At 37.7% G+C, this 27,813-nt stretch overlaps 1 protein-coding gene across 3 annotated transcripts in view; it reads left to right on the top strand.

Annotated features, from left to right (window-relative positions):
• The window catches only part of Mkln1 (muskelin 1), a 148,961-nt gene that overhangs the window by 106,172 nt on the left and 14,976 nt on the right, over positions 1 to 27,813 (top strand). For all 3 annotated transcript variants that reach the window (XM_032906799.1, XM_032906798.1, XM_032906800.1), the window contains exons 12-16: positions 2,774 to 2,903; positions 14,497 to 14,644; positions 15,625 to 15,739; positions 17,737 to 17,876; positions 23,830 to 23,932. In XM_032906799.1, the coding sequence (XP_032762690.1) occupies positions 2,774 to 2,903; positions 14,497 to 14,644; positions 15,625 to 15,739; positions 17,737 to 17,876; positions 23,830 to 23,932 (636 nt within the window). The remainder of the gene's footprint in view (positions 1 to 2,773; positions 2,904 to 14,496; positions 14,645 to 15,624; positions 15,740 to 17,736; positions 17,877 to 23,829; positions 23,933 to 27,813) is intronic.

Raw genomic sequence — 27,813 nt, 5'->3', positions numbered from 1 at the left:
AAACAATCTGTATGTTTTTAATATTGTTTTCCTACCTTAGTTTCATTCTCTGTCATCTTTTAGAGCTTATTTCATTTTATTGTGTTGGGAATATTTTCAGGAAGACTTCAGCTAGGATGTCCTGATTTTGCAGGCCCTTCATGTCTGTGGGCTATGCATCCACAGATTCAAACAACTATAGATGGATAAATATTTTTAAAAATTTTTGTCTCCACTGAACATGTACAGACTTTTAAAAAAACTTTATTAAAAAACTGCTCTTGTGTCCTATAGTATAGTTCATACTAGGTATTAAAACTAATGTAGAGATGGTTTAAAGTACCCAAGAGGATATGTATATGTTATATGCAAATCCTAAAGGACTTTGGGGCCATCAGGATGAGGACCTGTGCTGATACTGTGTGACAACTGCACGTACAAATAACACTGTTCTGTGTGACAGACCGATACAACCTTAAACATGGTGTTTACCATCATCATACCCACTCACAACAGAGCAATGTTATTGATAATGCCCAGTCTGCATTTGTGCTGTTCTGACTCCCTGAGTGGTGTCTTTTCAGAATTGGTTTGTTGAGGTCAGGATCCCATTACATCTGTGTACTGCACTTCTCTCCATCCATATCAGTACCTAGGCTCTTCTTTTCTCCACATGCATGCTACTTACTTCTGCTTTAAAAAAATCAGAATCATTTATAGTCTACTATGTTCCCCATCCTCGTTTGACTGTTGTATTGTCATTCTGTCTTTTAATGTATTTCTCTATCATACTTTCTGTAAGCTAGTATTTCTATCTGGAGGCTTGGTCTGTATTCACTATCCTTTCCGGGGAAGCCGCGAGCAAACACCAGCACTTCACCAATACTCTGATCATAGGATATCAATAGGCATTTAATGTCTAGTTGTAGTGCTTTTTATGTGTACCAGTGAGTTTAGGAACTATTAGTTTGATCAGTTATGAAATTTCCCGTAACATTTTACCTATTGCTTTCAGCAATAGTCATCGATAGTCATTGTGTAGAGTTCATTAGATATCACACAATGGTGATTTTCACATGTTCTTGTTTCTTCTACATTTATTACTTGTAATTCTACTTTAGAATTAAAGAACAGCAAAGCATTATCCTTGTGTCATGAATTGTTTGGTTATTCTAAAATGAAACCATATGATTCTTGGGCCAGGCCTTAAGGTGCACACCTGTGATCCCAGCAAGTTGGAGACTTTAAAGACATGCAGACCATGAACCTGGGCTATACACAGCAAGTTCAAAGCTATTCTGGAACATACAGAAAACCCCCATCTTAAAAAAATCTAAGTGAATGTTGGGTATGGTGGTACACGCCTTTAATATGAGCAGAGGCAGTGGAACTCTGTCAGTTCCAGGCCACTCTGGCCTACATAGTGAGTTGTAGGTCAGCCAGGGCTATGTAGTAAAACCGTCTCAAACAAGTAAATCTAAGTGAATGGATGAATGTCTGATTACTTGTCGATTTGCATGTTAATAGATTCAGGTTTCAACGTTAGCCAGTGAATCATATAAAATATTGTAATCATGAGCTCATGAATTTTTATATACATATTTAAAAGTAAATACTGTCTTTTTATCAGTTTTTTTTGTTTTGTTTTGTTTTATTTTTTAAATCTGTCTTTGGCCATAAGGAACTTCTTCTTTACCCTTATGTGCACACTTAATTTCTTTTGGCAAAACAAAGGGCAAATCATGAGTTCTTGCTAATAAACCTAATGCAAGTTAATTCTTTTCTTTACCTAGTGACTTTGACTTTTGTGCTTGTGTATCTTTGAAGATTGAGGTCTTAGTTCATGGCTGTTACAGTATGTTTCATCAGTGATTTGTTGTCAAAGCTCACTGTGCTTTCCTGGTGAATTTTAATTTAGGACTTAGACCATAAAAGTATATTATCGAAAAACTGAATTTAAAATCAGTACAATATTTCTGATATGGTTAGAATTCTATGTATAAAGTCGTAGCTTTATATACAGATAGATTTTTTTATTTTTGTTTCTGTTTTTAAGTTTAATATTCTAATAAAATATATGTGGTTATAAATTAAAACTATAACTCAGGGTACTTTTAGAGAACTCTGGTTTATTTTAGGAGTGAGAAGTTAATTTCTTCCTTATGAGTAGCTGTCCTTTATTATGTTTTGACTTATACAAACACATTTCTTGCTTGCTTGCTCACTCTTATTTCTGCTCTCATAGTTATACAAAAGGCAGTGTCTTAGTTAAGGTTTTATTGCTGTGAACAGACACCATGATCATAGCAAGTTTTATAAGGACAACATTTAATTGGGACTGGCGTACAGATTCTGAGGTTCAGTCCATTGTCATCAAGGCGGGAGCCTGGCAGCATCCAGGCAGGCATGGTGCAGTAGGAGCTGAGTTCTACATCTTCATCTGAAGGAAGCCAGGAACAGACTGTGCATCCTCAGGCAGCTAGGAGGAGGGTCTCCAAGCCCACCTCCACAGTGCCACACTTCCTCCAACAAGGTCACACCTTCTAATAGTGCCAGTCCCTGGGCCAAGCATATGCAAACCATCACAGGCAGCAACCTGGCTATTCAGTTTTAGTAGGATACCTTAGCAGTGGCAGTGTGGAGAGACCTGCCTCGTCCTCCTTCATTTGAGCAAAGTAGTGATATGTGGGATCACTCCGGAGACTGTTCACATAGGGATGTAAAGTGTGAAGGCTCATTCTCAGTGCTTTATTGGAAATGACAACTCCCTTTTCTCTTTTTTTTTTCTTTTTAGAAAAACCGTTGTTTATATGTGTTTGGTGGCCAGAGGTCTAAGACCTATTTGAATGATTTTTTTAGTTATGATGTGGACTCTGATCATGTAGACATAATTTCAGATGGCACCAAGAAAGACTCTGGAATGGGTAAGAATATTTCCTGTGTTGTAACTGCTTTTTATAGGAAATTAATGTCCATTTTCTTCTCTTTGTAACCTTCTCTACTTTAATCGAAATAATTCTAAATTAAAGGAATAAAACTGTCTAATTCCACTGTTCAAAATCACATGATTTACTATTATTTTAAGGAAACTATAGTGTGTGAATTTCTGAAGTAAACGTGTATGTCTGTGCTTTGGGGAATGGGCTTTGTGAAAAAGCAGCATCTGAAGAAATATTCTGACTTTGGCGACACCACCAACTTGAGTTCACTGTAGTAAACTGTAGGTGAGGCATGAGCACAGCAGAGTGTGGTCTCTAGGGTAGCCTCCTGCAGTCATTCATATCTTGCAAATGTGCGAGCTTATCATCTAAGTAGGACCTCCTACTAAAAAGGTGGTTATTTACTACCCAGATTCTGTACATTGTCCTGGCATGGTTAGTAGTAATTCATCGTACACACTACTTTTTAAAGTCTCATTTTGATAATTAACAGTTAACCAACACAGTAATTGCTTTACCTATGAATACTTTATCCAGAAGAGTAGATTTGATTAAGGCCCAGTTTGGCACTGGAGATAGAATTTTTTTGGAGCTGGGGACTGAACCCAGGGCCTTGCGCTTGCTAGGCAAGCGCTCTACCACTGAGCTAAATCCCCAACCTTGATGTCCTTATTCTTAATAGCTAAAAGTATAACATTATATAAATGAACCACATTTTCTGTATCCATTCTTCTGTTGTGGGACATCTGGGTTGTCTCCAACTTCTGGCTATCACAGACAAGGCTGCTATGAACATAGTGGAGCATGGTGGCATGGCACCTTTTGGGTATATGCCCAGGAGTGGTATGGCTAGATCTTCAGATAAATCTATATCCAATTTTCTGAGAAATCTCCAGATTGATTTCCAGAGTGGTTGTACCAGTGTGCAGTCCCACCAGTAATGGAGGAGTGTTCCTCTTTCTCCACATCCTTGCCAACATATGCTGTGACCTGAGTTTTGATCTTAGCCATTCTGATTGGTGTAAGGTGGAATCTCAGGCCATTTTGATTTGCTTATCCCTGATCACTAAGGACTTTGAACATTTCTTTAAGTGCTTCTCAGCCCTTAAACATTCCTCTGCCTCTGTTTTTGATTGAGTTGTTTGTTTGTTTGTTTTTGGTTTTTTTTGTTTTGTTTTGTTTTGTTTTGTTTTGTTTTGTTTTGTTTTTTTGGGGGGGGTGATTAGCTTCTTGAGTTCTTTATATATTTTGGATATTAGCCTTCTATTGGATGTGGGGGGTCAGTGAAGATTTTTTTTTCCCAATCTGCAGGATGACAATTTGTCTTATTGACTATGTTCTTTGCCTTACAGAAGCTTTCCAGTTTCATGAGGTCCCATTTATCAATTCTTGATCCTAGAGCATGAGCCATTGGAATTCTGTTTAAGAAATTTATCCTGTGCCAATGAGTTTGAGGTTCTTTCTCATTGTCTCTATTAGATTCAGTGTATCTGGTTTTATGTTGAGGTCTTTGATCCATTTGGACTTGAGCTTTGTGCAAGGTGACAAATCTGGAAATACTTTCATTTTTCTACATAAAGATTGCCAGTTAGACCAGCACCATTTATTTAAGATGCTTTCTTTTTTCCATTGTGTATTTTTGGCTTCTTTGTCAAAGATCAAGTGTCTGTAAGTGTGTGGTTTTATTTCTGGGTCTTAAATTCTGTTCTGTTGATCAATGTATCAGTCTCTACCAATAAATTTAGCTGACATATGCAAAAAGGATTCCCTTATCAACAGTGCTTTTACAGAATAAATCTTAAATACCTGTATTGGAGCTGGGAAGGTGACTCTGTCAGTAAAGTGCTGCTGCAGAAGCATGAGGCCCCGAGTTCAGCTCGACAGCACCCATTTAAAAGCTAGGCAGGGGGTATGTGTCTGTAAGGCCTGTGCTAGGAGTGAAACAAGCAGGCCATGGGAGCCTGCTCTGCCACTCTAGCTGAGCCGATGGGATGGTGTCTGTCTCGGAAAATAATAAGGTAGAGAACAATGGAAGAAAACACCCAGTGTTGACCTCTGGCCTCCACTGGCAGCGAGCATGCACACACACAAATACATATGTTGTTGGCATCATTTATGGGCACTATGTTAGAGAACCCTTTTTTAATTAAAGTTGTTTACATAGAAGAGGAAAAAAGCTGGTCTAGTGAGATGGCTCAGTGAGTAAAGCCCTTGTGGTACACACCAGGTAACCTGAGTTCTATCCCTGGATCTCATGGTTTAAGGAGAACTGAGTCCTAGAAGTCACCCCCTGACCTCTTGCAGACATAATTTATGACAAGTAGCCTATTTACTCACAAACAATTGCAATAAATAAAAATTTAAAAGAAGAAAATTTTTCTTTAAATAAAACAACACTGAAGAAAAATGCGGAATCATTTGGCGCTTAGGAACCATTCTCAGATCCTTCTGACTGGAGTTCAGGTTAGAGGTTTATTCGCTATTTTCTTTTCTTTGTGACTACCAGTAAGATGGACAGTCTTATAGCCTAGTCTCTGATTCAGTGACCAGGTCTACAGTCTTATATCCCTAGAGTTTTCCCAACAGTAAAGAACTGAGTAAATGGAAGAAGTGGAAAAAAACACTTGAAAATTTCCTCAGACCCAAAACACTTCAGATTACAAATGGCCTCTACAAAAAGAAGAGTTGAATTTTCAGAAGACCAAAAAGTCTTCTTGCCATTAAGGCAGATCATTGTGTATCATAGTGCATTTTTACATACTGTCAGAAAGAAGCCCTCCTAAACTCTCCTAGAGCAAAAAGGGCTGCGCTCATGGAAACACGAGTAAGAAGACATAGAAACTCTCAGTGCCATTAGATGCTACAAGATAAAGAAGAGGAGCTTCTGAAACTTCTTAGAAAAGTTACTAAACTAGAGATATTTTTGTAGCCAAAATAGTGAAGAAAAAAGAAAAGAAGAAATATTTTTAGTCTACTAGGTAAATCCATGTTTTTCTTCTAGACCTACCCAGTTAGACAGCAGCTTAAACAGTTGCAAAATCATCTCTCTAAGAACAAGAAATCCAGAGTAGACCATCTGGGACTGATACAGTGATTCGGTGGTGTCTCCAAGGCCCCCAGGTTCACTCTTCTGCTGCACTGTTTTTAATAAAAGGCATTAGCTACCTGGAGACAAATTACTACAAACACAAACACTACGCTACAAACATCATTCCTTTCCTTCAAAAGGAGGTGGGCAGGGAATGTGCTCCTTGTCCTGACAGCTCCCGGTGGGATTCTGCTTAGATTTCATTGGCTAGAGCTGTGAAACCAGGCTTCACTAGAGAGTCTGGGGAAGCATGTGTTTAGAGGAAAGGGATTTGGAAATAGCTGTTGTCTCAAGATAGGTAGAACTTTTATATACTATCTTTTTTTTCCTTTTCTTTTCTTCTTTTTGGAACTGGGGACCGAACCCAGGGCCTTGTGCTTGCTAGGCAAGCGCTCTACCACTGAACGAAATCCCCAACCCCTATATACTATCTTTTTTAGGAAGATACTTTATATACTAACAAAACAATAAAAGTGGCAAAAGAGAAACACAGAAGCTAAGAAAAAAAGAAAATTGAAGGTAGGAAAACAAAGGGGATTTCTAAGATGTGACCCAGTGAGCACCAGTAGGGCACGGGGTTTTAGATCAAAGTAGGCTTTAAAGATGTATTTGAGCATTTGTAATAAAAATACTAATAGTCAGGTAGCATGTGACATAAAAGATTGGGGATAGGAACATGATAGAGAAAAGAAATTTTTTAAGAAAAAAAGATCATTACAAATTAATTTGTTTGGTCCTATAACAAGCAGTACTTTTTAAAAACAATAGAATACAAAAACTACAATCAGCTTAACAAAAAAATTGGAATTGAAATTTAGTGGGATGATAGTATCATGTAGTCAGCCTTTCCTGAGACAGAAAGTTGTTTGGCCATACCTGGGACAGCAGCCTCAGCTTATGATTCAGAAATACAAGCTTAGATGTTCATGCTGTCTTTCTGTCTACTAAGATCTCACTGTAGGAGGATATTGTGGAGGTGCATGACTTAATTTATAATTACTTCTGACTTGTAAGAGTTATTCTAGATTTTTCTGGCATTCCTAGGGGACACGGGGACATGTGATTCAACTCTCCCTGTAAAAGCTTCAAGGATGGTAACTGGTAGAACCAGGTACATTGAAAGTTATGAGAGGATAGACTTCAGAAACACAGGTGGTTACGTTCATTCTCGCAGAGCGTTTGCAGACGAGCTACTAAGTAGGATTTGATGGACAGTAATAACTTCATGTCTTTGGTGGTATCATTTCTTAGTTTTACTGTTAATTGAATACTAATGGCATGCTATTAATCGAATCCATCAGGGCCCCGTCTTCATGTCAGCCCCAGCAGCTGTTGTTATTTCGACCTTACTATATACTAGATTATCTTTTATTGATGGTAAGATTCTGATATGGTTAATCAATCATTGAAGCTAATTCAACTACATGGTGATAGAGCAGAGATTGAAGATTTCACTGTACTGAACCTCTTCTCAAAACTTAAAAAAAAGAAAAGTCAAAGAGTAATAATAGTGGAAACAAAGCTACTTTAAAAATTTTTATTGTGATAAATTTAATGGTTATAATTTGAAAACATTTAAATTAAGAATAATCATATAGTCATTTACAACATTATTATCTTTAATCAGTTATGACTACCAAATTGTGGCAGTTCTTTTAATATGTTTTTTGTTGTACCTACAAAGGTGATCTCATGGTAGAGATTCTAAAGCAGTGGCAACAACAGAACTCAGAACGACACACGCAATCCCACTGTTCAGAGTAATCTTTAACATTTGATGCATCACCTCCTAATCTTTCAAAGGGTGTGTGTAGTCAGTTTTGGTTTTGATATGTTAAATTTTACATAATTTTTTGTGATGATTTTTCATAGTTTTATTTCTGCGAACTTAACAGAAAGGCAAGTTGTCTCATTCACTAGTTACTGCTGTTGCCAACTCTTCCAAAATTAGCATTAATGTTTGCTGTGCATTGTTTAATTTTTAATTGGTTTACAGGGAATTAACCACACAAAGCACACAAATCCATTCATTAATTTAATAGTATTTGATTGTTTACTAGCATTTAAGGTTTTTTAGACCCTCTCTCCTCAAATTGTTCATTAACTTCTATTTACCAAAGATTGTTTTAGGCAATAAGGATCCATTATGTGGGCCCCAGGGAATAAGCTAATTCAAAAAGTTCATATTCCAGTGAAGACTGGTGCAGTTGCATTCTTAGCACTGAGAAGAGAAGAAGTTGGGTGCTTTGCTAATGAGTAGCATGAGAGGCACCCTTACGATACAGTAGTTTGGGAAAGCATCTCTGAGGAGGGAATATTCATAGTAAAAATGAGGAGTAAAGAATTAGAACCACCACACAATGTTTGTTTTGTTTTTTCTTAAATAAGCTTTTATAAGATTTTGTTTCTGGGGGTTAGATTTATTTTGAGGATACCACTATTAAGTATACATTTTCTAAGTGGCTGATTTTTACAATAATCCTAACAATTTCATTGCTCAAAAATCTCTATACTAGTATATTATGTGTTCAGTGTTTTACTGAGAACTTTTCTGGCAGAGTTGAACATTGAGTTTTAACTAGCTGGTAAATGTGCCCACCTAAAACTTGAAGAGTTATGCTTGGGATTGAAGAACACACTGACTCAGTTGACCTGAAGTTAATCTTTTACTTCTCTGTTGGTTGGTTTTGGTCTGCCCCCATCTGTACTGCCCCTTTCCTTTTCTCCTTCCTTCCTGCTCTCTTTCTCATGCCTTCCCTTTTTGCTCTCCCTCTTTTTATTTTCTTTCTTAAAGTATTGTAGTATCTGGTGGGGATTGAGAACCCCAGTTTTAGCTCTAGGATTCTATTTCTGTTCTTAGGTAGCCTTACGCAATGTCTTAGACCGTGCATCTGCACTTGTAAATTACCAGGGATATAGTTGAAGAAAGAGGAGTCCTGGCCTGTGCATGGCCTCTGTGTTAGTGGAGGTAATCTAATCCTTTAGTTTGACTGGTATTGTTGGGTATCTTCGTTTTCTCCAGTGATGCCATCACTACCCTCCGGTAGCATTGATTCATCCAGTCACCATCAGGTCACCTCACTGTTGCATTACTTATGAAGGACAGAGCCATAGACCTAACATTTAATCTGTAGGTTGTTTCTGGTCACTTATAGGTGCCAAATGATAAGCCAGGCGGTAGGAATACAGTGATGAATGAATATGGGCTCTGTCTTCATATAGCTCTTTTTGTGAATGGAGGAGACAAAGCAGTAAGCTGATCTAACTTTTTGATTAGAGCTAATTCAGATAAGAGGAATCTTTTGCTTTTGACAACCTGACTTCATGAGAGGTTATAGCTTAGTTCCCCAGCCCTGTTCTTGCTGCTGTATTCCTTCTGCACTGCTTATCTCATTAGCACCGATTATTGCCTTTAGATATGACATTGCTCTTGCCTTTGACCCTTCTGCTATCCTAGACCCTGGTTTCCCATCTTACTTCCAAAATCTAATTTTCCTCACTCCTCAGATCTTACCTTGTAGATTTTGGTCTGGAAATTCTTTCCCAGCTTCTCAAGACGGGCTAGGAATTGAAGCATTGTGGTTCCATCCTTAGTGGCTAACACTATCAAGGGGCAGCCTTGACTGTGCATTCCACAAGCTTGGGAAAACTCTGAGGAGGGACACATATTTTATTCAGAATTTCTTTAAAAGCATCTAGACTCTTGCATACCTTAAATCTCCTGTTGACATATACTGTATAAAGTTAGATATTCAGAAGACCTCATATCATAAAGCATGGCATGTTGTGTTGTGTTTGCATAGAATTATTTTTACTTTAACCAGTGTACACTTACATTTTATCTCACTAAAGCACTACTCATCTTTTAAGGCAAGAAAAAATTTTTTGTCATGAGGTGAAACACTACTTAAATTCCCACATTGTCAAATGTGCCTAGAAAACACCAGTTTTACCTGTTATGTAGTTGTTTTGTAATGTATTAAGCCATTCTGGTATTTATTAGCTGTTTTTCTGAAGCTTTTTTCTTTCAGTTAATTACTGTAATTTGAGATGGATTTAATATATAATTACATGTTTGTGCTTCACTCATGTGGGTTCTTTGATTAAAACTACATTTACAATGTGAGTTTTACATTGTATTGTTTGAAATCATAGAATAAGTTTAACTATTGAAATCCCCAGTTAGAGATGATATATCTCTTATAGCAAAATAGCTCTTCTTTATTAACGCTTTCTATGTGTCAAATACTATAAAATCTTCAACCGTTGCTCTTTATAATTATTTAAATATATTTCACAGATTCAGCATCAGTATATAAAAAAACCTTCAACCTTTTTATTTTCTAACTCGATTCAACTCTTATTTTCTAACCTGTATATAACAACAGTTTTGCATTTCCCTTAGAAGAAAATTATAATGTAATTGGTGGATGGCTGTAGCTTAGAAAGAAGGGATTTATTAGCATTATTAGTGTTGTGTTTAACATCAAAATTCAGTATGCTAAAAGTTGGGTTTTTTTCTAAATTGCCTTTGTTAACACTGAACACAAGTCGTTTAGCATACTTCTCACATTCAACCTCCGTGTTTGGCGCAGTTGTGAATTATGCTTAGAGGATATGTGAGGCACGCAGCTTTAGAGTTAGCTGTGGGCTGTGTTAGACCGCTGCTTCTGCTTGGCTGAGGTCAGAAAGGTACATGTTGCAGAAATGTAACCCTCCTGTATTGCAGATCCCAAATCCAGCATTGGTGATGAAGAGCTCTAGAGCCTCATCCTGCTACTGTGGTAGCTTCCTGTTTCCTTGTTTTGGTCTTTAAATCCTGTCTCCTCTGACTTTCCATACTTGCCATTCTTTATTCCATTGTGTTCTGTTACAGCAGATTGATTGTTTGGTAAATTGAATCAAAAGACTTGGTCTGCGCCTTCAACAGTAGCATCTTGTCTAGCATCTCTGGACCTACTAATTCATGGGACAATGAGAGGAGGATTGGGCCAGCTGAGCTTAAAGTGTTATCCTTCTCTGACACTGTATTAGATTTACTCTTTCCTCTCGTACAAGGGTTGAATGAGTCAGTGTATCAGTTTATTTCCCTGAAAACCTTAAAACAAAATCATACTTTAAAGTTGTCTGTGGGAATGTATTTATCATGCTTATTAACATTGAAGAAAACAGAAAGTTGTAAGAAGTTGCTTTGGTTTTGACCCTCTTATATTATATCAGTGATTAAGACCCAGTCAGGCAGTACAGAGGTCCTAAGCTAATGACTTCTTGTTATTCTTACTGTAAGTACTGGTTAGGATGGTGGTTTTTTCATGTATCTTTTTTGAGACAGGGTCTGGTGCATCCCTGAGTAGGCCCTCGCTGGCTGTGTAGCTTGATCTTTCAATACTTCTGCCTTGACATTACGTGCATGCACCGTGACCCCTAGTCTGTGCAGTGCTGGGAACGGGTTATATGCCATATGTACAAATATACATGTGTACAAAACACATATATACATAAAGTAAAATACACATTTTTGTTTAAAAAAATGACAACACTGTTGTTGCCTACCCAAGAGCCACTGCCCCGCCCCCTTTTATCTATACCATAATTTTTTTTTAATGACAGTTACCCAGTCCCAGGGGAGGAATCATAGCTACTTTAGCCAGTCGTTGTTATCCTTACCGAGGTTCTTACATTTTACCTCTGTGTGTGACTCAGGTCTAGGTAGTCACACATAGCAAAGTGTTAAAAGGCATTTAGAAAAACATGCTTTGTCATGACAGTAGAGAGGTGCTAAGGGAGTGCTCTATCTCGTGAATGCTTTATGAAAGTGTGTGACACTTAGAGCTCCAGCTGGCGACTTTGAGAAAAGAGGTGTAGGCCAGGAGCTCTGCAGAGATGGGAGCATAGCACTGTGATTTAGTCTGTGTGCTAAGACAACCTGGAGCTTGTGTGAGTTAGTTAACTCCTCGGGCTTTTCTGCCTTGGGTTTAAAAGTATTGTAACAAATAGAGGGCCTGTGGAGAGCTGTTCTTGTCTCACGTTTCTGTAGTAGACAGATTGTTCTTTGTCTGTGTCTTAGCTAAAGAAACTAATGAAGATGTACTTTGGACCATAAAGCAAAATAGAGATGAGATTAAGTTATTAATTAATATAACAGATTTCCTCAGAAATTGAAAGGACTTAAAAATATTAGTTTCTTTGACTCCTTTCTAAGGTTTTTTTTCTAAGTAAAAATTCTGTATTCTGCTTATCATGTTGTCAAACCAGGGAAGGGGAAAAGAAACAAATAATATTCAGACTGTCACAATTTCTTATTTCCCCTCTTACTTTTCCTGTTTTATGTTTTAAAGATGCTAACAAAAAGTAGGGAAGATGAAGAATTATCACAATTTTTTTAAACAAACCAAAAATATCAGAGTGACAGATAATTGCTGTGTAATTTACTGTTTTCTCAAGTATATTCAGAATCCAGTTTTTAGTTTATTTTATAAAGGTAGTACTTATAATTAATAAAGCAGGATTCAAACAATAATATAGGATATTATAGTACAAAGTATTATTACTGAAGTAGTAAACTAACACAGTTTGCTAATTTCTTTATCCAAATTCAATCTAAGAGAAGTAAAGATGAGAATGTGATGGTTTGTATGTGCTTGGCCCAGGGAGTGGCACTATTAGGAGGCGTGACCTTGTTGGAGGAAGCATGTCACTTGTTGGAGTGGGCATTGATATCCTCCTCCTGGCTGTGTAGAAGACAGTCTGCTCTTGGCTTCTTTTGGATGAAGATGAGAACTCTCAGCTCCTCCAGTGCCCATGCCTGCCTGGACACTCCCATCATTCCCACCTTGATGATGATGGGCTGAACCTCTGAACCTATAAGCTAGTCCCAGTTAAATGTTGTCCTTTATAAGAGTTGCCTTGGTCATGGTGTCTGTTCACAACAGTAAAACCCTAAGACAGAGAGGAAAGCGAAGTCTAAGAACTCAGTCTAGGTGACCTAAAGGCTTTATCTCCAAACTACCTTGAATAATTGATTCTTAGCCCATCATTATAGAATAAACACTTAGCAGTAGCCCATTCATTGTCAGAATCCAAAGAGAAGCCTTATGCAATGCAGGTGATCAAGGAGTTTAATTTGGGGGTTGGGGATTTAGCTCAGTGGTAGAGCGCTTGCTAGGCCCTGGGTTCGGTCCCCAGCTCTGAAAAAAAGAAAAAAGAAAAAAAAAAAAAGGAGTTTAATTTGGGGCTTACATTTCTAGAGGATTAGACCCCATGACTGTCATAGCAGGGAAATGGCAGCAGGGAGCTAAACATGGCACTGGCACAGGAGCTCAGAGCTTACAACCTCATCCAAAATGGGAAAGCAGAGACAGAGAGGAACTAGGAATGGTGTGGGCTTTTGAAACTTCAAAATCTACCCCCACCCCACTCCTACCCCACCTCCAGGAAAGAGTTCCCCTATTCAAACGTAGGAGACTGTGGGGCCATTCTCATTCAGACCACCAGAGCAGGAACTCCTGAGGTGCTCAGAGTTGGTGAAAGCAGAAGCGTGCTGGCCTCTGAGCTCACTAGTTCATTTCTTCTCTTCTTCTCTTTCAGTGCCTGCCTTACGTTGAAAATACAGAGCCCCTGTATAGGGCTGTGGTCATTGTTGCCTAGGCTCACTCCCTTAGTGCTCTTCCCTAGTATTTACCATAAACCCACTGGCCGCTGAATCCTCACCTTTATATAATCCAAAGAATATATTGTTCCTTCCCTGAAAAACACTACTGCCTCATAGGTCAACACGAGTAGACACGAAAGGACTCTAGTTGTCTCAAAAAGAGATCAGTAAACTCACAACATATGTGATCAAACCCTCCATCTTAAATTCTTCCTAAGCTTCCTGAGTGCTAGGATTATAGGGGTGTATGTCACCTTGCCTGCATAAGATGATACTGTATCGTGGTTTGGACTTGTGTTTCTCAAGGACTAATGATGTTGAGTAGCATTTACTGTGCCTATTGACCACTTCTGTATATTCTTGGAAATGCCTTACCTGTTAAGAATGAGTTATCAATTATTTACCCTGGACACAGGACTTTAAATCTATGACTTGCACATCTTTGTTCCCATTCTGTAGGTTACCGTTCCATTTTTAAAATCATTTTCACCCTTGTTCTGGTGCTCACTCTTGTGCACAAACTCATTTGTGTGTTCCCGCTGTCCTCCTCTTCCTCTCCCTTCCCTCTTTCTATGTGTGTGCATGTGTGTTGTGTGCTGTTCTACTTTTGACACTGAAAACAAGTAGTGAGCAAAGCAACCTCTGCCTTTATGTTGATTACATTCTAGAGCAAGAGGAAGGCTGTAAACATTGTCTATTGTTTAATTCAAAAGATTGTGAGGTGTGTTAAAAGATAAATACAGTGGGCATATAGAGCAAATTAAAGATACATAATGAGTTAGTTCTAGTCTGCTGATTATTGTAACTATGGCCATCTTAAGTGTTCCTTTCATTTTTAGTTCCAATGACCGGATTCACACAGAGAGCAACTATTGATCCAGAACTGAATGAAATACATGTTTTATCCGGACTTAGCAAAGACAAAGAAAAGAGGGAAGAGAATGTCAGAAATTCATTCTGGATTTATGACATTGTGAGGAATAGCTGGTAAGGACTCTTGTCTGTACTGCAGTCCTAGTGATACATAATGATGTTGGTTTATTTAAAAATGAGAGGAGTGGGAGGCTTGTGTTAATTTGTGATATTGAAAGAATGCTAAATTTTTGTTATTAAATTTTGAGACAGACTTATTATATAGCCCTAGCTGGCCTTGGACTCACAATTTCCTTGCTTCTCCCTGGGATTATAAGTGTGAGCTACCCTACATGGCCTAAAATATTAATACTTTTAAAAAAAGTATTGTAAATAAAATCAGTACTTATGTACACAGCGGTATTAAAAGTGGAATTTTACTCTGTTCACTTTCTGATACTTCCTTTTCTGGAGATTTTAAAGAGTTATATGCTGGTCTAGGTTCTGCCACCAAGTAGCTTATCTAGCTAGTTGAAACTAATGTTCTGTAAACATCTCCATGTCCTAATGCTGGTAAAGGGATAGGTTTAACTTAGCATTTCCAAGCCAAGCCTTGTCCCAGAGCATCTGGCTAAGCAGAAGCTACGTGTTTTGCTGGGGAAACACAGTTGCGGAAGATCCAGCTCTTGTATTCAGTGACAGAACAGAAACCCTTCCAAGAACAGCTCTATTTTCTATGGCAGTATGCTTGGCAACTGAAAGCTGTTGTTTTCTGAGAAAGACGTTCTGTTTGCATTCAGAGCAAGAGTGCTTGAGTCTTCTACTGTGAGTACACAGTAAAACACCATATCAGTCTGTTCGTGTGAACAATTCCTGTTTCCCAGTACAAGATAGGTAGTTCTGAAGTGAGCTATTTTGAAAGGTCAGAATTCGTTCTAAAAAGTGTGTGTCCTTTTATGAGAGTTACTGTCTTTGCACTCTGATGTGAACAAGTGTATATTTGTTTCTACTGTTAATTTGGGCACTGGCAATTGATTTACTGGCTATAGTTGTATAAACAATATGGCTGCTGGTGATCCTCTGAAGTACAGTGTCTTAAAAGCAGTGTCTTCCAGGTCTTGTGTCTATAAGAATGATCAAGCTGCAAAAGAGAATCTGAGTAAAAGTCTTCAGGAAGAAGAACCATGTCCAAGGTTTGCCCATCAGCTCGTTTATGATGAATTACACAAGGTATGCTGACTACTCTGATTCTGTACATTTTCAGTGAAATGCAGTCTGAAGGTATCTCTAAATGGGTCTTATTTCTGATTATTTCTAAATGCATTTGAGTGGAAAGTTTTACAGAGGTGGGCATTTAACAGAGTATATAGCAGGCATTTAATATTATTTTTAATAGCCCCTCAACACAATAGGGATTGAATTTAGGGCCTTACACATTCTAAGCAGGCACCATACCTATATATCTGTCTTCCGCCCTGTTTTTAGTTTTTATTTTAATACTGGGTAAGTAGCCTAGGATGCTTTGTACTCTTTGTAGCCCAAGCAAAGCTTAGAATCCTCCTACCTCAGCTTACCAAATACCTAGGACTACAGGACTATCCTACTCTCCCCAGTTTTTCCTAAAATTCTTGAAGAGAATTTGTATGGTCCATAATTCTTGGCACTTCTTATGTTATTTGTATTGCTCTATCCCACTCTAGAACAGGGTCTCACATAGTATTCTAGGCTGGTCTCAAACTCTAGCTTCTGCCTTAGCCTTCCAAAAGTTGAGATTACAGGTTACACCATAACATTTTCCTATTTTGAAAATTGTCACTGGCTTCTTTATCACTCTACAGAACAGATATATAACCTGTATTATTATATATATGTTGTGAATATCTGTCTTAGTTCAGATTTTACTGCTGTGAACAGAACCCATGACCAAGGCAACTTTTATAAGGACATTTAATTGGGTGTGGCTTAGAGGTTCAGGAGTTCAGTCCATTATCATCAAGGTGGGAACATGACAGAGTCCAGGCAGGCATGGTGCAGAAGGCCTGTAGAAGACTGGGTCCCAGGCAGATAGAATGAGGGTCTTTAAGGCCATACCTACTCCAATAAAGCTATACCTCCTAACAGTGCCACTCCCTGGGCCAAGCAAATCTAAACCATTACAATGTCCAAGTATAAAATACAGTTTTTGCATTTTGAAAGGGAGAAGGCATTAGCTTTTCAATTATATAAGAAGTCATTTCATCTATATATTTCTGGTATAAGTGACCCCTCTCTACCCGCATTGTAAAAATAATTTTTGTGTCATTAAGTGTTCAGAGTAGTTTCTATAACTATTTTCACTAAAATTTTATGTGTAATTTAGTGACTGGACTCAGATTATCTTGAAATTTACTTTTGTGTTTCAACTATAGAGGAACTTTTAATATTTGTGCTATGTAACTTGAAACCAGAGAAACAGTAACATGAAAAGGAATACAAGCCATTACTCCTAGAGTTTTCCAACTTATGAGGTTAATGAAGAATTTTCATTTAATGGGCTAGAAATAATATTTATTTTGTAATATCTCACACATGCTAAGCTAGGACATAGAAATGTTTTCAAATTTTCAGGAAAATGTTTTAATATTTAATATATGTTTAGAATAACATTAAACTACTCTAATGTGAAATCGCTACTGGAATTCTTTTACATTTCTTGTTTAGTAGTAATCAAACAACGGAACAATATTCTGAAAGTTTTAAGTATCATTTACTAGTTGGCATTTAGGTTAAAGCAAAGGAAGATATTAACATTTTTTATTCTCTTGCCCTTCAATGCTTCTATTAAATATTGTGTCAGAATTATTTTAAATATACTATTTTCTAGTTTGATCGATACTTAATTAACTGGATAACCCTTTCATTTGGAGTTATCCAAAAACTATGTTCGATTAGTTTATTCCTACATTGGCTTTTCTTTTATCTTCCATTATCACTGTAATTATGATAGTATGATTTTAATACAAATGTAGGTTAGGAAAATGCTTTAGAGTAGAATGAAAATGGAGAAAAATCATGGAAAACCTTTGGTAATAATTTAAAAGATTGTCAAATGAATAAGGCAAAGAGAGTTAACTATTATGTACTCCTGGTAAAATAAATTTTATTAAGACCTTTGTAGTCTTTAGAGTGTGTATGTGTTCTTTAATTTCTGGTTTGTTGTCTGTGCATGTTTCTTTCTTTTTTTATAGGTTCATTATTTATTTGGTGGGAATCCAGGAAAGTCTTGCTCTCCAAAGATGAGACTAGATGACTTCTGGTCGCTGAAGTTGTGCAGACCTTCGAAGGACTACTTACTGAGGCATTGCAAGTACCTCATCAGGAAGCACAGGTATAAATGCAACTCACTGAGTTGGGCAAGGTTGCTCTCACCTTTGATACTAGCACTCAGGAGGCAGAGGCAGACGGAGCTCTGTGAGGTCAAGACCTGCATGACCTACATAGTCAGTTCTAGGATAGAACTACATAGTGAGACCCTGTCTAAAAAGAATTTCTTTAAAAACTAAAAGACTTTAATTAGCACTGTTAGTTACTCTTCGTATGACCTAGCTGTGGGATGTGGGTCTCTTGCTGTGATTGTCAAGTTCTCTAAAGGTCCTGGGTTTTATAAATGTCTGTTCTTACATTTTGCTTTTTTCTTTCAAAGGAAGATACAAAGTAAGGATACATACAGGTGCTAATTTTTTTTTAAGAAAACAAGTGAAATTTTGTGAGCGTTAGTAGACAAAAATGTCATCAATTGTCAAATTATTAGAAAATTGTGTGACTGGTTAGACATGATTTATTCTAATTTAGCAAGTCACTAAAAATGTAGAAATGTACTTGTTTGGGTTACTGACAGTCTTAAGTGCTAATAAAAACTCGTAGTTTAGAAGGTCATCATTTATTTATTACTATATGTTAGTGTCTGATTCTTAGTCTCATAACTAGATAATGGAGTAAAAACTACCATTGTCATTATTTTGTCAAACTAGAAAACTGAGGGAATTTTTAAATTTTTAAACTCATAAGGTCACTCAGCTGAACTGGTAAAGTGAGGGTTTGATCCTGACCGTTCTGGCTACAGAGAACTCCATGTAACTACTTTGCATGTGGTATGTATGGGGGTATACATATATATACATATGTGTGCATTTTTATGTTTATCACATGTATTTATGTATTAGATTTTATGTAGAGTATAAGTACCTAAAATGTCTGTATGTGTATAAAGCAAGCCTGTGCCTTTTTAAACTGTGCTTACTTACCTTTCCCAGCTTTCACAAGGGTTATTTAGAGAAACTAATGCAGAAGCTACTGTGAGGCATCCATCTTTGTAAATAAACAAGTTTATTTCCTGTAGAATCTAAAAGGAGGAAGTATGACTTTCATAGGCAGTATGACTAGGAATGAACTATTAATAAGGTTTAAACAGTAAGGCATTTTTGAGCTAGCTGGAACAACTGGTATGTGGAAAGTTAAGGTTAGCTTTTAAAAGACTTCTAATGCAGCCCAGAGAAGCAATTCAGGCCTTTAATCCCTGCACTTAGCAAGCAAAGTCAGGAGGATGTATATGAGTTCAAGGCCAGCCTGGAATATATATATATATATATGCATACACACAAAAAGAATAAGTAAAGTTCTTTTAAGATTTATTTATTTTATGTATATGAGTACACTGTAGCTGTCCTCAGTCAGACACACCAGAAGAGGGCATCAGACCCCATTACAGACAGTTGTGGGCCACTATGTGGTTGCTGGGAATTGAACTCAGAGCCTCTGGAAGAGCAGTCAGTGCTTTTAACATTGAACAATCTCTCTAGCCCATAAGCAAACCTTTAAAAGACAAAAATAAATATGTATTCGAGGTTCTTTTTCCAATATTAGCCGTTAGCCATCGAAACAAATGCCAAAAGTTACCATAAGAAAGGACTGAGACAGCCTGTTCTGTATTTTTATGTCACTACTACTGCTCTAAGTAGTGAAACTGCATACATGGTAGACTTTAAACACTGCATTCTGTTTCAAGGGCTTTTGTGGGTTAAGTGTTGAGATGAATTGGCCATTCAGCTAGACTGACTCCAGAGATCCTTCCTGTCTCCACCTCCTGCAAGTGTGCACTGCCACTCCAGGCTTTTGACATGGGTTCTGGAGCTCTGGACTCAGGACCCCATGCTCGCTCAGTAAGCACTGTACCTCCCCTGCCTTTCCTTTAGGTTTTAATGAAGCAAGTAATGCCTGAAAACAGTATTTGATAGTTGGTTATAGCCTTTACATTTTTACTACATATAGACTTTATTTAACTGAAAATTAGGAGTCTTATTCTCTTGAGTCAACGAGTGACATACCATAAACAGTATTAATATGCTAACAAGTACCAATCATGTAATGCTGTATGGTATTCTGTTTTATATGTAATAGACTGGTCTCCTCTTATTAGAATCTTTGGATTACATCAACTTACTAAATGTCTTAGCTAATGCTGTAATATTATTAAAAATTATATTCCAAAAATACAAATGATGATATGATGGGTTAGCAAAGTGTTCTCCAGAGAGTTACTTTTTATTTCTTCTAGAAATACATGCATAGATCATTCATTTTCCCATGCCAGCCTAATTTTTTTTAATTGTTATTGTTTATTTTCCTTCTTTAAAGATATTCTGGGTCAGGGTTATAGCTCAGTGGTAGAATACTTTTCCTAGCCATAGCTTTGGTTCTTAGCATTGCAAAATAACTATAACACCTCCTCGCTCCCCACCCCTGAGACAGGGTTTCTCTGCATGGCCCTCACTGGCTTGGAACTCACTCTGTAGACCTGAGTGCTGGGATAGAAGGCATATACCATCACTACCCAGTGACTATAACACTTTCGATGGGCAGGTAGGATCATAGTTTATAAGAAGAAATGTGTAGTCAAGTCCTAAAGAGAATAAAAATGGATTAAAAAGTAAAGGATCCTTTGAACTTTTTTCCTTCTTTATTTTATTTATTTATTCACTTTACATCCCCCAATCGTAGCCCCCCTCCTCTCCTCCTAGTCCCACCCACAACCCACCAACTTTTTTTAATGACATGCTGTTTCTTTTTCTCTTTTAAATGATTTATTTATTCTTAGTTTATGTGCATTGGTGTTTTGCCTGCATGTATGTCTGTGTGAGGGTATTGGAGCCACTGGAACTAGAGTTGGGAGCTGCCATATGGGTGATGGGGATTGAACTTAGATCCTCTGGAACTGCAACCAGTGCTTTTTTCACTTGCACTCCTCTCTCCAGTCCTGGATCCTCTAAACTTTTAAATATGTGGCAGAAGACTACCAGACCGTCAGAGTATCAGATCAATTCATAAAGTAACTAAAATTAAAAGACAACAAGTTTACGACCAGGAGTTTACTCCAGTGGGGCAAGAACTGCTGATTCATCTCAGAACTTGAACCACTGAAGTCTTGAGATAGAATGTAGAGAATATAAAGGCCCACCAGTCATGCACTCTTAGAGTAGAAGTGGATATAGTAATAGAGTAACACAGCACATACGATCTCAGCCTTTCTGACAGCCACTTTTGGCATTTGTTCCAGTAGCTAGTGTCTACTGTTAGAAAAGGTCCTGGAATACATACTCACTTGGTCTTCTTAAAATTTACTTCCGGGGTTGGGGATTTAGCTCAGTGGTAGAGCGCTTGCCTAGCAAGCGCAAGGCCCTGGGTTCGGTCCCCAGCTCCGAAAAAAAAGAAAAGAAAAAAAAATTTACTTCCTTTCTTTCTATCTGTCTCTCTATATCAATCAGTCTATATCTATCTATCCCCTCCCTCCCTCCCTCCCTCCCTCCTTCCCTCCCTCCCTCCCTCCCTCTATCTATCTATCTATACATGCTGGTTATTGAATCCAGACCCTGTGCATGCCAGACAAGCATTCTACCACTGAGCTACATCTCAATATAATACACATTATTTTTTTATTTACTCTTTTGTACTAAATTGCTTACCTTGACTTTTCTGGAGACTGCCTTCTCAGTTGTGGATTGGTCAGCCACATAGAGCCTTTAGAAGCATTAATAAAGCCATTCATTTGAAAAATACTTTTTTGAGCACCTGTGTGTGGCAGACATGGGCCTGGTCTCTGAGAATATTTCCTCTCTTATAAATGGAGCCTAACAGTAAGTATATGCTAGGTTGTAAGAATAGGATTAAAACAAAATATAACGAAAGATGCCATGTCTACTTACAAGGGAGCTGAGGGTGTTATTTCCAGTAAAAATACGTGATTTTTTTTTAAAAAACAGTTCTACCCAAAGGCTTAAGAAAATAACCACTTAAGGTGGAAATAGCTGTTTAAGGTGGAAATGTTCTAGCCAGGTGATTCAGGGCTCTTGGTTTAAAGGAGTGTTCGTGCTTACATTAGTTGAGGAGGACTGTGTGTAGAAGTAGAATGAGTGTAATCAAAGTAACAGATCAGAAGGACAGATTGTGAAAGGCTCCAGCTCTTACCTGAGGAAATAGGGGTTAGAAACTTTCAACAATAAGTGATACGTTCAGACTTACCAAAAATGGGGTAAAAGGTCATTGGGGAGTCTTCAAAAACAGTAGGCTTCTGCATTGGGAAAGCTAAGTCCAATTTGGGAAGCTTTTGTGTGCTTTGGAAGTCCTCTGTGAGCATTTCAAGAAGTACCTGGACCTAACCTTACTTTATTCAGCCATCGGCAGAGAGTTTACAGAATGAAAAGAGCAGAGTGATGTTTGGTGTTATCTGGAGGCACACTACAGGGCAGGCTGAGATGCACCCCAAGGTTCTGGTGAGCACCAGAGGTTCTACAAATAGAAGTTTTGGACATTTTTGTATGGATGTGAGACAAAGAGGTATCAAGGAGCATTCAGATGGATAATAGAAGGCCCATTTTAAACATTTGAAAATGTGGACCTTCTGCTAAACTTTTGCCAAATTTAAGTTTACTATATTACATATAGAAACTTGTTTCTATAAAGTGGCTAACACATTTTGATAGAAATAACATATTAATTAGACAGTCTTTGATTATATGGACATCTTACTACTAAGATGACTTTTTATTTTTCTTGGGGAAAGTTGTTTGTTCTATTTAGATAAAGTATAGATTTTGAGGAAATGAAGAATCTTGTGAAGCAATTGGCTTTTCATATAATATTCAGCTTCTAAAATTGATGATATGTGTGTAAAAAGGAGCAAGACTTCTTATAGTATTAAAATCATATTTAGCAATAGAGAAGAATTGTTGACTAAGCATAGTTCTAGACTGCAGAAACCAATTTTGGAAACACTGTTTACTGGTTAAGAGGAGCCGAAAGTGGAAACAACAACGTCCACAAACAAGAGGGAAGATGGAGCTTTTGGGACACTCATTTCCTTAATGAACTTAATAGAATGCAAAGTAAATGTGGGTTTATGTCACATTGCAGAGGATCGCGGTATGCATCGGGTACCTCAGTTAAAACAGTTATTTTCGCAGAAGCCCAGGTGTAAAGGCCCCTTCTCTGCTGAGTGAGGCCAGATGAAGAGTTGTGTGTTATGCTGCATCCCGTGGCTTTATTGTTTGCCTCGTTGTCTCCTACTGTCAGCTGGCTGCTTCTGAGCTTGATTTCTCTAGGGCCTCAGAGCCTAGGTACATAATCGAGACTTTGAGTCCAAGGAAGCAATTTTAGTCTCTAACCACTTGGTTTTGATGTGACACCTTGTGGTCTTTTAAAGTTATTGTGTGAGTATGTATGCATACTTACATGTGTGTGCACACTACAGTATGTGTATGGAGGCTAGAGAAGTCTTAGAAGGCTTAGGGAAGTCAGTTGTGAGGAGTGAACTCCCCTCAGCGTCAGTAACAGAGATGGTAAAGACTCTGCCTACTGAGGCGTCTTGCCAGCCTTCACACGTTCCACAGGGAAAGCCTGTTCATAGGAAAAGATAGGAAGCTCTGTCACGGACGTCCTCGCAGCACAGCTGTGTCTGTGCCACAGAGCGTTTCTATTGCCTCTACAGAGCCGACATCTGTACTGTGCATGGGAGGCTTCCTCTCTGGGTGCTGGAACACAGTGTTTTTAGACACCCAGACGAGTTCATCTCTAAGCAGTGCGCCTTTACAGAGCTGACATCTGTACTGTCTGCCTGGGAGGCTTCCTCTCTGACATCTGTACTGTGCATGGGAGGCTTCCTCTCTGGGTGTTGGAACAGTGTTTTTAGACACCCAGACGAGTTCATCTCAGCAGTGAGCCTTTCTGCAAGCCTTAAAGGCATTTCTTACAACTCAAAGTAATTGTTTCCCTTGTTTTGTATTTTCTAGGTTTGAAGAAAAGGCCCAGATGGATCCCCTTAGTGCTCTGAAGTATTTACAGAATGATCTTTATATAACTGTGGATCATTCGGACCCAGAAGAGACAAAAGAGGTAAAGAAAAATAGATAAAATTCAGAAATAGAATATTCTTTTAAATGTTTTTAAACTATGAAGAAACTATGATGCACTGCTCTTAAGGGTGCTCAGTTCGGTGAAATAAAAGTGAACAGCTGTAGTGGTAAATGCCTACACTCCAGCATTGGGAAAGTTGAGGCAGGAGGATCAGTCGCTAATTAAAGGCTAGTCAAACTGACAAGGTGTCTCATAATATCATCCATCTGAGGAGAAAGACAGAAATTGAACAGGCATATTTGATTCATTCAAAAATAATTTTTAGGTATAAAATTTCAAATTAGATGTTATTCAGGATTTATGGAGAAAAAATTTTAAAGTCTAGGTTTTATACATTATCATGAAATGCTTTTCTGTTGAAGTTCAAGAAAGAGGAATTAAACTTCCCTTGTTTGTATGGAGAAAGTAGAGAGAAAAAGAGGTTAGCAGGTTTGTAATATTTGCAGTGTTGATATTTATAAGAAGGTTCTAGCAGTATAACCTGACTATGACCTAGTAACTTCCTTCAGCTAATTCCTAAGCTTGAAAAATGACTCAGGATTTAGTTCCATGCAGTCTCGAGATTTCTGTCTTGCAGGCATATTTGCCTGTCTGCTGTGTGAACATGTCTTCAGCAGATCTTAGTCTCTCTTTCCAGCAGCCTCAGAGATCTCTGTCCCTTTGCTTGCCATTTTTGTTCATTTCAGCAGCATCTGAACTGCATCCATTTTGACTTTCAACTCGCAGCTGGAGTGGATGAGCTGCAGCTCTGCTCCTTAACCTGTTCCTTGTTCAGTGCTGCCTCACTTTGGCTCGTGACTGCGATGTCAAGCACTTTTCTTTCTTCAGTATTAACATGGATTTGGTTCAATGTCAGATTCTTGCAGGCAGCAGTATCATTGTGTTTTTAAGGCAATAAAGCCTGCATATCTTCCTCACCAAAACAGAGGGGGATGCGCTCTCCTAGCCTGCTGTGAGAATAAGTTCTGACTTTCTCACTTGGATTGGTTATAGTTCTCACTGGCTGTAGAATTAACAAACTACAATTTAGAACGCTCAATTTGGTGACAGGAAGTTGCTTTTCTTTGAGTGTTTGCCTGATTCATATCTTTTGAAATATGGGAAATTATTACAGTTTTGCTGAGTAAGAGTAAGTTTGGTTTAATCTGCTATGATTTATTATACCATGTAGTTATGAGAATACATTAATGAACATTTTTGTTACACCAAGCATTTGAGAGTTCTAAGTAGATTTCCTTGTGTTTTCTTCATGTTCTATATAAAATGACCATAACTAGACACATGGATTTTCTCTTTATTTTTAAAAAACCAGACCAAAACAATACTTCAGAGTAAATAATTTCAGCCGTGGGAGCTGTAAGTAGGTCAAATAAAGCATTTTGGTTTTAGAATTGATGGGGAGAAATCAGAACAGGGAGCTTTTGTAAATTCAAACATAGGCATTTTAAAGTATTGATAGTCAGCTCTAATATTTTGTGAATTATAATATTTTATATGATATAGGTTACCATTGCTTTGTCTAAAAGCTTAAGCACGAGTTCTTTAGCCCTAGAAGTTAGTAAGACAGTATGTGCTTGTGAACATCAGAACTGTCCCTTAACTTCACACTATACCCTCACGCTCTGTTCTGTTTGTGTGTATAACGAAACACAAGAAACTTGATGCTGGGAATGGTGGGTCTAGAAGACCATAATGTAGTTTCAAAATGGAGAATCAGGTTTAACTTTTAAACTACCTTATAATCCAAAAATCTGAGTTATTTTTTCCCTGTGTATATGTTTTATGTTTTACACATTTTCTCATTTTTAACTTCTCATTAACCAGAAGTATCTTATGTTTTGAGTAGATGTGGCTATTATCATAATCATCATTGTTTTATACCTAGTATAATATACCTATACCTAGGCAGTGACTATTGCCTACAGTTGTAAATCAAAACCTGGTTCTTTGTTTCCTTCAGTCTCTAGAATGTTGGTTCTGAATTGGTGATGAACTTGCAATAAGTGTATAAAAATTATATTGATTCTACGCTTTTGTAAGTCTCAGAATCCTGTGTTTTGTTTTTTGGGTTTTTTTTTTAAACTAATAAAATGGAGTAGTTAAAAAACAACCACCAAAAACAAGAACCAAACAAACAAAAAATCACGAAAAAGAAACGGGATCAACTGGTGCGAGAGGACCTGTGTGTGTGTGTGTGTGTGTGTGTGTGTGTGTGTGTGTGTGTGTGTGTGTGTATGTATGTGTGTATATATATATATATATATATATACACACACACAATGTATGTATACATTATATACATGTATGAAAACATTATGATGAAACTTATTATATGTAATTAATATGATAATATAAATGATGTATTTTTTCCTAGAACAGGTTTGAGGTAAAAAATGCCAAAATCAAACCTGCCATTTTTCAAAAGGACATTATAATAAAAGAGTGGGAAAAAACAAGTTTTCAACTACTAGACCACATTTTGTACTAATTATACAATTCTTCTCTTATGTTCCCAAAATATTACTCTCATTCATTTAATAGCTGTGTTGATTCCTTACACAATGCCAGGCATTGTTGGAGTAGGAAATATATTTATAAACAGAACAAGATCCTAGTTCAGAAGGTGCTGACATCCTATAAACATATCAACTAAGCAAATTACATACTTCATTATAATTTGGTTGGCAGTATGGAAGGATAATGTTATAAGAAGGGTACAGGAGCAGTGTAGAGCTCACACCTGAGATCTCAGCACTTGAGATGTGCAGGCAGGAGAATATGACAGTCCAGGTCATTCTCAGCAACATTGTGCATTCAAACCCTGCCTGGGCTACATAAGACCCTGTGTGAAAAGTCTGTGGAAGGGCTCATAGTTTATAAGGGTAAGAACTGGGGTAGTTGAAGTCTAAAATGAGCTTATCACATTAGGCCTCAATAGAAATTAGATTTGCACAAAGACTTGAAAGATGTAAGGGAGTTCTCTGAAGACAATTTCCGACAGCGGGAACAGAGGTCCAGGGGAGTATGGGAGCATCTGGGCATAGTTAGGACAATGGCGAGGAGCTCTTGCTAACTGAAGTGGAGAAGTGAGGATGAAAGAAGTGTGATATGGGGCACACACAGCGATTGGGAAAGCAGACTGCGAATGGCTTCATACGCCTGCTTAGAATATTTCAGCTTTTACTTTGACTAAGGAATTAATTCAGATATGGTGCACAGGAATGGTAAGACTGCTGTATTTTAATTAGACCACTCTGACTACTGTATTAGGAAAGACTAAAAGGGGAGCAGGGATAGAGCCAGGAAGACCCATGAGAGAGGCAGCAGAAATCCAAACAGATTATGTCGTTCAGATCACAGGAGCAGCAGGAGACTGGTAAGAAGTAAAAATAGATCAGCAACATACAGGTAGAATGGACATATGAAGACGTTAGTGTAATTTAAAAGGAGTGAGCTGAAAGTTTTAACCTGGAAAGGTAGAATTATCATCAGCTGAATAAGGGAAGCTGTGGCACAGCTTGTGGTCCTGAGGAAGAGGGTTCCTGACTGAAATACGAGCCTAATTTGCATACGGCCATCTCGAAGTGTTTAGGTGCCAGTTAGTCATTTGAGAAACTTGAGAACGAGGTCTGTGATACGAGTTGGTATTGGTTGAAATGATAGTAGTAGTACATATCAGTTCAGTGTACTGTGTCCGTTTGTTAAACGACTTCTCTGGAACTTCCCATAAGGAATCAGTGAAGTTCACTTTTCAATTTAGGAGTTAGAAAAGAAGAAAAACTCAAGATAAAATAGAATATTAGTGAAGTAGAAAACATGCTATAAAAAATAAAGTACAACTGTGATGTGGTTCTTTAAAA

The sequence above is a fragment of the Rattus rattus genome, chromosome 6, assembly GCF_011064425.1.
Source record: "Rattus rattus isolate New Zealand chromosome 6, Rrattus_CSIRO_v1, whole genome shotgun sequence".
In the NCBI taxonomy this organism is placed as follows: Eukaryota; Metazoa; Chordata; class Mammalia; order Rodentia; family Muridae; genus Rattus; species Rattus rattus.
Note: the sequence above shows the minus strand (reverse complement) of the source record. Positions and strands in the feature narration are given on the sequence as shown.